Source organism: Acipenser ruthenus, chromosome 24, assembly GCF_902713425.1.
Source record: "Acipenser ruthenus chromosome 24, fAciRut3.2 maternal haplotype, whole genome shotgun sequence".
Lineage (NCBI taxonomy): Eukaryota > Metazoa > Chordata > Actinopteri > Acipenseriformes > Acipenseridae > Acipenser > Acipenser ruthenus.
This window is the reverse complement of record NC_081212.1, coordinates 5769207-5782960: the sequence shown is the minus strand read 5'-3', so window position 1 is coordinate 5782960 and position 13754 is coordinate 5769207. Positions and strand designations below refer to the sequence as shown.

At 38.4% G+C, this 13754-nt stretch overlaps 1 protein-coding gene across 2 annotated transcripts in view; it reads left to right on the top strand.

Moving 5' to 3' along the window:
* The first annotated feature begins 801 nt into the window (after nt 1–801).
* The window catches only part of LOC117429929 (dehydrogenase/reductase SDR family member 11-like), a 37319-nt gene continuing 24366 nt past the window's right edge, over nt 802–13754 (top strand). The window contains exon 1 of one of the 2 annotated variants that reach the window (XM_058998186.1): nt 802–1167. In XM_058998186.1, the coding sequence (XP_058854169.1) occupies nt 1036–1167 (132 nt within the window). In that variant the 5' untranslated portion in view covers nt 802–1035. The remainder of the gene's footprint in view (nt 1168–13754) is intronic. The other variant, XM_058998185.1, reaches the window with a different exon arrangement.

Below are 13754 nucleotides of genomic sequence, written 5' to 3'. Positions count from 1 at the left end.
TGGTGTCCAGTTTAACATTAATTTTATTAAAAATGTTTACTAGACTTGGTTTTTATAACCATATGCACAATGTGACTCTATAGATCTTGTATCTGTTTTGTACAGAACGCTTATATACTGCTGCATAGCAAAACACTAGGAATACTGGATATAGTAAAATAGCAATTTCTGGGCTTTTTTAAAATAGATTTTGTTATGGAAATTAATGAATGACTATGCAGGATGTGGTATCTGCTTGGGTTGTACATCTTAATCCCATGAGACCTGCAAAAAAAAAAAAAAAAAAAAAAATGTAATGCGTTATTTTCAATGGGTCTAACTACCTAGCTACATGGTGATTCAAACCAGAAATATGAAACAACGATGAACTCTTGTAAGCGAAGGTTAAGTATCTTCACACTACAGTATCTGTACACAAATGTGTATTATTCAGTGTAGCCTAAATATCATTCTCTGATGCCCCACCATCTATTGCCTAGGGATTATTTTAACAATGCAATAAAGTAATCGGCACATTTATTATTATTATTATTATTATTAATAGGCTATTGTTATCATCTTTAAAGAAAGCTAACTTTTACTATTGATACCGAATGTACATGCTGAAACACAGAGACAGTGACGCAGTGTCATCTGGGTGCATACACTACAAACTAAACGGTTGGGAAATTAAAAAAAGAAAACTATCGAAGGATCCTAATGATTATGTTCTTGCACAATACATGCTCTGTGTGTGTGTGTGTGTGTGTGTGTGCAATCGTCATCAAGGGGACCACTGCTGTGTGAGGGAGAAAGAAGCGGGCGGCCACTCTAACCATACAGTTGCATTTTGCGTGCCATTTAATATTTAATCCCGAGCGCCGGTATTGGGGCTGACTCAAAACAGTGCCGTTTCTGAGACAAGAGGAAGGAGGGGGTACTGTAGCATTCCCCGCCCTATAAAACACAGGTCATACACACTTAAAGCTGAAACAAATCCGTCTCCTGACGTTCGAATCGGAAAGTTTTCCTTTGTTGTATTCTCCCCGAGAAGAGATGGAGCGCTGGAAAGGCAGAGTGGCGCTTGTGACCGGCGCTTCGGTCGGGATTGGAGCTGCGATCGCTAGAGCGCTTGTCCAGCACGGTATGAAGGTAGTCGGCTGTGCTAGGAGTGTGGACAAAATAGAGGTAGGAGACACTGTATTAAATATAGCAACAATGAAGCACGCAAAAGTGGATGTGCAACGCTTTCGATCATGCAAACCAAAATGCGTTGCGTTTTTCTGTATGCGCTCTTTAATTCACTGTTTCTGTTTCGCCACACACTGTAATGTGCATGTAGACATTATTAATTGCCATGTCGTTAATCAAATGCATGGATTAAAGCCCTTTTTTGGGAGAACTATATTTTCCTAGTAATCCCGCCCACATATGTAAATGTCTATTTTCATTTGGTAAGGAATTCATACAAAACAGAATAAAACCGAATGCAAGGCGAAAGGCGCGTAGTAACTGAGGCAGACTTGTCAACGGTGACAGATAGATAAATGACATGTGATCTTTACTCCTGAATCCTTACACAATGTCTTTGCTTCATATTTACAATAATGAATTACACCACAAGAAACCCGAGCTCTCAAATGCGTCTTCCCAATGTGAACCTGGAACTATCGTTTTGCTGTTTTTGCATATTCTCGCTCGAGTATGGTTTGTGGCAGATGATCCTAATACCAAACGAACTGCTTTATCATATGTCAACTTATAATGGTAATAGTGCGATAATACGCTGATTATTTCAGATTGGAAAAACAAAATTCATACTCTATCAAATTTGAAAGACTCAGATCAGACAATATTCAGACAATATTCGAACACATCACAATTTCATATTTGTTTGCAAGCTTTCAGGTAAAATAAGTTTAATGTTTAGACAAATGATTCTCTTAATATTTAATATTAAATATTGATATTGCAAGAGTAGACTGTGCACATATCCTTGGTGAGAAAGTACAGATATCTGAGTGGAGTAGTGGTTAGGGCTCTGGACTCTTGACCGGAGGGTCGTGGGTTCAATCCCAGGTGGGGGACACTGCTGTTGTACCCTTGAGCAAGGTACTTTACCTAGATTGCTCCAGTAAAAACCCAACTGTATAAATGGGTAATTGTATGTAAAAATAATGTGATATCTGTATAATGTGAAATAATGTATAATGTGATACCTTGTAACAATTGTAAGTCGCCCTGGATAAGGGCGTCTGCTAAGAAATAAATAATAATAATAATAATAACATGTAACCAATAGATTCTGACTTGCAATACTTCCGAATTTATCAAGGTGCTACATATGCAATGGTAATGGTCACGCCCATGTGTTCAGCTGGTTTTAAAGCATAAATAAATCAAAGGCGTTTTTTCTTCAGTGAAGTGTCGCCTGTGGATTGTCTAGGTTGGTTCAAAGGTCCCTTGACAGAGTAAGCAATGCTCGTCATTTTAAACTGTGTAATACGTTGTAATGAAAACAGCGTGACCAATTTTAAACTAACACAGCACAGTCGAATATTAACTTTGCTTTCATGAATGCTATGCTAAAGTCATTGAATTCCTAAAGCTCCGAATTATTTAGGAAAAAGTAAAAATATGTTAGCCCCAAAGTTCCTGGCTTACCATATGCAATACATTGGCTGTGCTGTGTTGTATGCTTTTGCAGTGTTACCAGGGCGATTCTGCTAATGCTAGTAACCACATTGTGTAATGTTTGTAGGCACAGATTATATTGAAATGCTTAATAGGAAGTTTGAAATCAACTGAATGCATTCTGTAACCGTTTGTTTGGCATGTATTAATCAGTGCTCTATAAAGTAATTCGCAAGATAACTTGCCAAAGAGATTTAATCACAGTGTTGGTTCTGGAGTTCAGATAGCTGGATTTGCACGCATTTTGATAATGAGATTGGTACGCTTTATATTTTTTAATAACAGAAAACTTCTCTGAATAATAGTGGTGGGACCAACATGAGACTTTCATAAAATAGATATTCTATAATCCTTAATAATGAAAATGTTGTAGTCTTTTCCCTCTGGACACTATCACTCTTCCTTAAATTCGCTTTACTTGCTCTTATCTGCTCCTTATATTATTGAATTTAATCCTGTACTTTAGAGTACTGTAATCTGTCACAAGTGTTATTTAATCTGTAGTATTTTGTATTTAATTATATCCTGAAGTAACTATCACTGACACTGTTATCTGCTCCGTTATTGAATCGTATTTTGTCATATACTTGTACTTGCTAGAACCGAAGTCATTGTATTTTATCTTGTTCTTAATTGTATTAATACTTGTTCTGTGATTCTTGAAATGTATTTTTATTTACGACTGTAAATCGCCCTGGATAAGGGCGTCTGCTAAGAAATAAATAATAATAATAATAATAATAGTCTTTACAAACCCACTGCTTTATTTGAACTTATTAAGGACATTGAGTGTTATCCTACAACATTATATAAAAAAAGGAGAAACTCCACCCCCAGTCTCTTTAAACGCTTAATCTCCTACAGTGGAAACACATTAGTCCAGAACGGTGGTTCTCAATGGTTTACTAGTTGCCCCATTTCATTCTATACTGGCCAATATAAGGTAACAGGAAGGATAGGAGTAAGAGAGATGCTAGCTTGCCGTGACGACAGCAGTGGAATGGGCTTCATGAAAGTTGCATGGCAGGGTTGATTAAGCGAGGGTAACTATAAGAAACCAAAGTCAATAGACCAATGTTTCAGCTAGTTCCGTTGATTTATAGTTTCAGTTTATAATTCTCACTGAAGGTTTTAAAGTTCTGGACGGTTTGCCTGCAAGTGGAAACAGACGCTGCACACTGGCGAAAGCACCAGCCCAGAAGTGTTCCTGCATGACTTACTGGGGTTCTGCTGAATCAAGCAGAAGCAATGCCACCAATCCACAAAGCCTGCTGTTACAGATTAATGCTGGAGCAGCATCAGAAACCGCTGTAATCCTGCTGCAGATGGACGCGCTGGGACTGGGTTCATTCAGGGTTAGTGTGATCCAGGGACACAGCAGAGCAGTGCTCACACAACACAAGTAGTGCTCCTTACAAGTCTGTACATGTTTCAGTGTGATAGCATGTTCCCTAGGTTGAAAAGGTAGCCAGCAGTGAGTAATAAAGCCTGGTGGATTTGGTCATTATTGCTCACTTATTTCTAATGCTCAGTGTAACAGATTTCCACTGTAAGCTATCAACTCCAGTCAATATCTGTATACTGGAAAACAGAGGAACCTTACAGGGTGGGTAAGGTTTACTATACTACTATTGATAGTGTTATCACACTGGCTCCAGACTGTGACTCTGCTCCCTTCTGTGTTAAAGAGCAGCCTAGCACAGGGATGAACTGTCACAGTTATCTAAACTATTGAACTCGTCTTGTTGTTTACAGTCACTTTGCATATCAATTTCTGTTTCACTCCTCACATCCTGGTGACTTCTTAAAAATGTTTAGCAACCCTGAGCCCTCAAAAGGGTTCTCAAGCATGTCATCTCTCTAAGTGCAGCTGGTACACCAGAGTGCAACCACTAACCTGTCCCCCCTGCAACACTGCAGGAAGTGAACGTAAGCAATACATCAGTCAGAAATATCACATACTGTACAGCACATGACGTATTTATTGGTGCTACAAATGAACTAGGTTTAGATTTCTGAAGTGTAAAGGAATATAGTTTCAGTGCTAGCAGAATTCATTTTAAGTTCGATTATAAATCTGCAGAAGACAGGGAACCAAGGTGGCTCCATTTTATTTTTGTGAAATAAAGAAAAATGTGAATGTGTTGTATTAATAATATGTGACGTTGATGGTCACATATTTACATTTTTTGTCATCCTATATAGCAATTTAATGCATTGTCTATCACTCTATATTAAAAAGCTATGTCTTTACAATTGCTTCCTCCATCACAGCTATTCAGCCGCTGCTTTCTGTACCATCATCCATATATCATTTTAACAGTCATTGGGCTTCTGCAAACAAAGCCTCCAGTTCAAGAGGGAGTCATATAGGCAGACAGTATTCCCTTTGTTCTAGAAACTCAATTGATGCTTTTTCTCTTTACTGATGCTGATGTTCTCTTTCTGATGGTTAATTACTCAATTTCATTTTAGGCAGAATAACAAAAACCCTGCAGGAAACCTGTTTAATTATTTTCAAAAAGTCTGGGTAATTACTGTGGTATTTAATTGTTTGGTGGAAGATGCTGTGTGTTTGTAAGGTATGCGTCCTCTCTTCACTGATTAAACTGTACATGTTCAATTGAAAGTACACATTGAGTGTGTGCCTATGGAATAGCATGCTAAAATGCAAAGTTGCTGGGCAAATTAATTTCAGAATTTGAAAATCATAATAGCTATAATAGTAGTACAGTATTTCATGTTAGATTTTAAAATGTCACATTTTTTAATTTGTCAGTTTTTCATGAAGTATATGGAAAACTACAAAGCGGTGTGTAATTCAGGATGTTAAAATTGTTCAGCAGGTTTCATTCGACTTTATGAAGCAGAATGAGTTCATTCTATAGGGTGATGCTAGGCTTTTGGCCATAGCTGTACTTCCTTATTTATTTATTTCAAATGTTTGATCAAAGATCACCAAATAGATCAATGATTTAGATAAATATTGTTTTAACTTCAGTGAACAGGATTAAGGGAGTGGCCAAATGGTTTAATCAATGATGTAAAACCTTGCACTACTGTAAGAAGACAGCTATGTTATACACACTCAGTTTTGTAGCGTTGAAAGACGTCAGGACATACTGGTTAAGTTGAAACACCCGTATAGATCACACTTCATGTTGGATCCGTTGACCAGAACTGGCCTTTACAGCTGCTGCGGAGTGCTTGGGATTCGCACCTTCAGGATTAATTCTGCAGTCAAATTGCCACTGCGTAATATTATAAACTCATTTCTTAGTGGGTTCATGGAAAGCAAATATTCATTTTATTCATTTCGGAAACATTTCCCTTAATTCAACCACAAGTTAATCAAATTTCAGTGACATACGTTATGTACGTAATGTTCTTATCATTCAATTTACTAGCAACTCAGCCTTGATTCTGCCTTTTAATAAGTGGAAGCAGTCGTGTGACTCAAACCAATATTGTCTCTGAAATAAGAAGGGAGGGTCAGGCTGAGGAAGTGGTATGACTAATGTGTGCTTACCATAGTTTAGGGGAAGTCATGGTGGGATGACTCTTCAGTTACACGCTGATGTCGAGAGATTATTTGTGACATGACCCCCCAGTAACTTGCACGCAGAGGCAGGGCTGGAAAAGCACCTAGACTGTGTTGCCATGGGGATATCAGGCAGAACTGGTCCGTCCAGCCAGGGGCGTTTGCTGTTATTGTTGTTGCAATTACTGATACACCATTTGTTTGTTTCTTTAGCTCTAGTCGGCCGTCATAATGGGCTAGATCAACAAACGTGCCTTTTATAGAAGCCATCCAGGTATCTACCACTTAAGATCAAGTTTCCTTTAGTCTTCCTGGCAATACACTGCTGTGTCTGCACTTAGTACAGGTCAGCTTATATTAGCAAGACAGCATGATAAAATAGAACTAACTAAAACATCGGGGGGGGGGGGGGGTCTGATTACATTTTTACAGTCTAGCAACTCATATATGTGTGTGTTTTGCCTATAGGGTCGTCTTCTGTGTTTTTATTCTAGTCTGATTGCAGTGTATTATTCTGTAGTCAGTATTATTTATCTGTAGACAATGCCACGGGTGAGTGATGAGTTTGCTGGCATTGACTGGTATGCAGAAAGGAAAGACCCATGCTGGTTGAGTTATTTCATGAATTTGGACGAGGTCTTGACTTGATCAGAATGCTAATACTGTTGTTTCTAGATACACCTCGCTTCAGGCTGTGCTAAAAATAAAACCAATGCATGTTTAAAGTTGCTGACTGTTTATGTTATGAATAACAAGCTTGTGAAATGCTTCTAAAATTGTAAAGTAGAGGAGGGCATCACTTTTTTCTTCTTGGAATCTAATACAACAGCAAGAGATTCCCAATCGCTACATAACAGCAGAGATCTCAAGCGATTTTCTGCTGCTTGGTCACGTGCCCAGTGATATTCCATTTTGTTTTAAACAGGTAAAAAATTTGATACAAATTGTGAGGCAGCTCCACTTTACTCTTTCAAAGCACTTTATTTGAATGTAACACAATGCAGCATACATAACACAAGGGTTAAATAACACTGTGTAACTGTGCATAATCCTACACTTTTAAAAGCCCATGCATTTAAGTATTTATACCATTTTGTCTTAACATTTGTGAATGTAATGTTGCAGAATTTCAATTTCTGGTCAGTAATCAGTGATGCAAAAACAACAGGCACTCGTGTGAAAATGTTTGACCACTTTGTGCTTTAAATTGGCATCTTAAACAACTTCTAAAAAGTCTCCTGCATTTTACCATTTGTGGCAATGTGTTTCTTTTCTCTTACTATTTGAAATGAATTGCATGTGAGGCCTGTTAAAGTCATCAATTAAATGAGGCAATCGCTAATTTGCCTACTTTGAGAATTTTCCAAGATGTTCAGTTCCAGTGGTTTGATTTCATACGCACAACAATTCAAAACTACAGCAGCACTGGCGTGTTGTAACACATCTGCACAGTGCTGTGGATCTGTTTAATACCTTGATGGGGAGGACTGTTGATCCTGTCTCATTACCATTGATAAGAACTGGTTCATCTTGAAGGGCCTGGCAGTGTTACTCAGACTGGAGATCCAAAGGTTATGGCCCACCTTTCCCCGGCACCCTCTTCATAACCTCGGAGAGATTCCTTGATGTGTGTCACGTTGTTTAAAGACCATGTACTGTATGTATCGTATAGGGCTTTGGGCAGGATTCCCCAGCCATTCCCTCTTGTGCAAAGTTTGCATTTGTTTTTTTAAGGAATAGTAGAACGGGTATACTAGCAAGAAGCATCCACATGACGTTTTGTTTTTCCTTCTTGAAAAAAACCGCATGCAAACTTTGCCCTGGAGTAAATGGTTAGTAAGTTTGTCCTGTTTCTGTGACGTTGTTTAACACACAGCATTTTTAGTGAACACATTCATCCATTGAGAAAACGCAGCATGCAGGAACCATTACTTCTTGTATGGGTGTAATGATTTATTGTTTACCTAAGGAGTACTTCTGTTTCTTTATTATATTAACCCAGTTTGTTTCATTTCAAACAAAATAAAAATAAGAAAAAGGTAAGTCCTGAGCTGTTTATTTCTAGTGTTGAAACATTTTAAATCATTTGATTAAGCCAACAGTGTCTGTATTTGTGATTAAGTAGTGTACAGTCGGGGTTGGAGGCAGGACACTATCCCTGTTGAATTATAGTTTGTTGTGAGACACGGCAGCTTTATTGTAGAAGGGCACTCAGCCAGTTAACACTGGGGCTTAGATACAAGACTGAGCAGAGAGGTTAGGCATTTTACAAGCGATTCTTCAGCAGAGCAGAAAGGGACGAAAATCATCCTGAAACAGCACTTTCAACGGCCCTTCTCTTTTGTTTATGGCTTACCTAATAGACTCGACTGAGCCTATAGCAGTATTGGGACAACCGATTTTCATTCATTTACTATGAAGTGGGCAATTTGCCTGCAAGTTGTCCACAGTGAAAAACACATACACTGGCCCTTACATTTGCACCAACCTGACCAATTGTTAAAGCAGTTATCTGTGTTGTATTTTGTTAACTCGTAAACCATTCCTGCCATTTTATTAAAGATTAAGGATGAACATTAACTTTTATGTAGGTCATATCCGCCTTGTTCAAATTTCCGTCTCTTATCAACTTGTTATAAAGTAACTTGGCACAATTTGCAGGTATATGAAGAAAACATGTGAATATTCTGCACCTTTCCTACCCAATTTATCAATGTTTTAACAACATTGTCATGCATTTTAATGCAGAATCAACTCAAGTCATTATTGAATTGTGCAAGTATGACATAAGAAAATTTACACGCAATTACCATTTCAACCCCCCTCTTTTTTTAAGCATCCACGCTCCTGTATTCATGCAGCTACATATACCTTCCATCAATGCAAGGACACTGCGGTGTTGGGATTACAGTCTGATGGACTCGTTTCCATGCCATGATCGGCTTGTCACATTATGTGATTCGGACCCAGGTGGTCTGGATTTACTGATCTGGAATGGAATGACCCGAACCCCAATTTCAAAACTGATCATAATATTTCAATATATGTTTACAGCGTTTTACTTGTAAATTTAAAAGGGCAAAACAATTCATTTTTTACCCCAGTAGTTTTTCTTTTTAACAACAGACCCTCATCTCTAATACAATCCCGGTTAACATTATAAAGAAGAGGTTAAACTAAATGATAAGGGCATTGCAAAAACCTTGCAGTATTACAGCTATAAAGTTCTCTGTTTTGTAAAAGTTTACAAAGGGGCTTACTAAGGAAGCCATATAGATTATATGCATTTGAAATCAAAGCAAAAGAAAAGGGGAGTAAACTAGAATAAGCCTCCTGCATATCGACCCGTATAGCACAGGTTCACAATATAACAATGCAGTCCTTATCTCTATTCTTACAGTATCTGCTTCTCATGGGAACAAGTCCTTTAATGGTTAGATAAGGAAATACCCTGTTGATAATGCATTGCCCTTTGAGTGCCATGCACAGGCACGTGTACCAGCTTCATTTTATACATTAAAAAGTACGAAATTATCAAATTACAATGATACTAACACCACATTTGCTTACCTAACGACATCTTCGGTTTAAATCCCACTTCTCTAATTTTCATTAAACTACTGATTTGTTTTCTTTTTCCTGCTGTACATATGCTTTATCTTGCTCTTATTGTATTACTTGTACACTAACACTTGAAATGTATTTGCTTACGATTGTAAGTCGCCCTGGATAAGGGCGTCTGCTAAGAAATAAATAATAATAAATAATAATAATGCTGGTGTACATGGTCGTCAGCTTTTTCATCATCCCTTTTTTATTACACATAGATGTATTTGAGGTATCTTTTCATTTTTGCTAATGAAAGTCCAGGCTAAAGATTATTCTAAATTCGTGCCCTGGCTGTGTGAAATCACCGGTCTTCACTGGGGAGCCCAAAGGGAGAGTCCCACTGGCTCTGGCACTCCCGTGGAATATGGAGACAAAACCGTCAGGGACTGTTTCTCTTCATCGCGCTACAGCGAACCCTGCTGGCCAGGAGCCCAGTGAGCTCAGAGCAGACACCTGCAGGGCTGGCCTTTGTCTTCCAGAAGTCGGTAGCTTGCTGACATCCTCTCTCGAGTTCCTGGGTGTGAAAGAGGAAGCTGGCTTGGTCGTGGGATCAGAGGAAGCCCACTGAACCATCAGTTCTCCTTAGCTGTGTGGGGAATTGCTGTGGCGAAGGGGGAAAATGATTGGACAGTCTAAATTGGGGAGACAATTGGGTAAAATAATTGGGCACACTAAATAAATTGGTTTGTTCTCGTCCATTGATTCATTTAGATTCTGCACTCCAGTGGTGTGTCACCTATGCAGGGTTGCTATTAGTCACCAAAGTTCAGCAACACTCAGGTTTGAAATGCCTCCTTCACATTTTTGTTTTGGAAGGAGAGTCACAACCAGCTAACTAGCCTACAGCCTCTTCAGTCGTTTACCTTGTACGGTGTCAGATCAGTGTTGCTATTGTTACAAGCTCTGTCCCTGTGCTGCTCCTGCGCTGGTAGAGTGCATGCCACTTCTCATTGCTAAACTGACATGAAGCAGGAGCCTTCTTCTCATTTACTGAGACAGTGCAACGTTGCCTGACTGTCAGTTCTGTCATTTCTCTGTAGTGTCTACTTGCCCCCCACTAGCCTAAAGCTTATACTGTGTATACATGTTTAAATAAAAAAGGACGTTGATGACATTCGTCATGGTAAAATCCAACCATTTTAGAATGAAAACCATAACCATTGAAAGAATGGAAGATATGGCTTCAAATGGCATTGCTGATAGACTGTGCTCTCAATGTGATAAATGCATGCAGTGGGAGTATTAACAGCTTTAGTCAAGCGTGTCTTTTTTTTTAGGAACATAATTGTTTAATGACTTCACAAATGCCTTACAATTTTTTTTAGGGGTCATGTAAAAACAATTGCACAATCCAGTTTTCTTTAAATACATTTCTTTAATGTAACACATTGGTGCACTAACTATTTCTTCAGACGATGCACTGTGCTTCAGAACCAGGGGCATGTTTGGTTGATGGTCCAGTTTGTTTTTATTCCCACTTTGAAGGCACTAGCTGCAACAATTGTCTGCTTGACTTTCATATACGTTTCATATATGTTTACCTTGCTGCCCAACTTTGTAAATATAATGCCCCCCCCCCCCCCCCACAGCTTAGAAACCTTATTGTCAATTTTAGCCAAATAAGTGTGCTACTTGCAGCAGTAGGTTACAATATCAATGACCTATTCAAGCTCTGTTCTAACTTAGGAAATGGAATTAACAGAGGAATCACCTTTTTTCCAAAGTTTGTTATGATAACTACAGCGCTGAAATCCTTTGGAGAATTGGTATTACCAGTCTCTTCCTGCTTTCCCCAAGAACACCTTTTAATTCAGGGTGGTCTATTCCTGTCGAAAGTTCTTACCCTGGAGCAGAAGGCCTTAAAGACTAAGTAGCAGGGTTCTGAAAAATATAACGTTACACGTCCCCACGTGTTGCTACAACGTACCTGTCATTTTGTTAACATCCTGACAGCTTTTTACATGTACAACTTTAAAGTTTCAAAGCTTTTTTCAAAATGTCCGCTCTAGTGGACTGATAGTGTAAGGATTATTGCCCACATTGTCAAACAAGGTAACACAGTAATTTTTTAATTGATATTCCTGCAGAAATTTAGAGGACAGATCTCAAACCCCAGTGCACATTTTGAAAAGAGCTGAAACCAGCAGTGTGTGTGATAGTTTGGATCCAGGCACTGGAAATGCATCACTGCCTCTGGCTTTTCTGCAGACTACTGATAGGAGTGTGATGCAGCTTGCTGGCTGTGAACTGAATATTCAGAAAGCTGATGAAATAAGGAGACACTCTGCCTGATGACAAGCGTGTCACAGATAGTTTAGGAACTAAAACAGTGAGAGCCAGAACAGGATCGCACAGTACTGTAGTGTGTAAAGAATCCTGCCAGCTAGTTCAGCTTCATATCAGTATGAGGATCACATACTGTACATTACAAACAAGCTGGTCATGAAATTCAACACAGGTACTGTATGACTGTTCAAACATGCTAATCTTCTAGTTCTGCTGCATGTCGTCGGCTATACCAAAAATATAGTGTGTGTGTGGGATGGGGGGGGTTCTAATATTGGGGCAATTGGTATAGTTGTTTTAATTTGACTAATTTCTGTTTGTTTTACTCTTGTTCCCAAAAGTCAACTCAGCAGCAGCATTTGAAGTACCGGGGAATGTTGGTTGGTGGTGGTTTGCTGCCTGGGTTTTGTTATTGAATGGTTTGGTAGGGTTTTTGAAAACGCAATAAAAAAGTACACTTGAACATATTTAGCTTTTGTTGAATTTTGTTGGAAATAAAATGACCCCCCTTCACCCCATTTTAACATGACAATACAGCATGCTACTTTTAAGCACGTAAAAGACAACAAGCTGTATACAAAAAAAAAAAAAATCTCCATAGTTACAGAAATAAAAGATTAGTTTGGATTTTATGAATTTGTGCATTTGATGGTGGTATAATGTTTTTCACACATCTATCATTCTTCACGTTTATTTTAAAATGTAATAAAAGTACAGCTGTAAATCCAAACACTGCGCTGATAAAGCAGTCATGTACGTATTGACACTGTAACAGTCTTTTCCCAGTACCCGCCAAAATGGCTTTGAGACATTTCAAATCCCCCCCTTGAAGGAAATCTAATAAAAACTGACTCAAAAGTCCTGCGGGATTATAGTATTTCTGACAGTGTCGTGCACTGAGAAACCCCAGCAATAATTAGATCAAGCAGTTCATTGGGAAAATATGGTTTGGTCAAGCATGTAGGAAAAAAAAACTGGATTCCATTAAACTTACTGTGCTGTTTAATTTCCTAGGATTTTAAACATGTTTAAACTTTAACCTCTTTGAATGTTGGTAACTACTCCGATAACCCATAAAGAATGACTCTGACTCCAATATGAAGTGTAGACTGCAAATGTGCAAACTAGTATGTGTAGGGACTGGACTATAAATAAAAAAGGAATATAAAATCCATTACCTTGCACTGTATACTGTAGTTACTTCTGTATAAAAACTAAGAGCAACATCTATATTTCGCATGCATATCTCTGATAACATGAAATCCTTAACGTTCCGGTAATGAAAAGGCTTCAGTCTTGTAGACACTGTCGAATTTCCCCTAAAATGAATGCCAGTTGTTATTACTGCCTTAAGATATACCCAAAAGTTTGCATTAGTGATCCTGTTATTAGAGTGACTGGAACAGTAAATAAAACAAGATGGCCGGTTTGAAGTTTGATGAAGAAAAGAAAAAAACATCCCTTTGTAATTATTGGGAAAACAAAAGTACAGTGAAGCATTTGAAGCTGATATGTGTTGAAAGCTGCCCTATTTCAGATGAAAGCCACTCATTGTAATGACAACATGATATTGAAATCCATGACTAGAGTGGAGAATAATAAGACCGGGCAGTTCAGCTTTGAAAAATATATTCATTTTCTACTG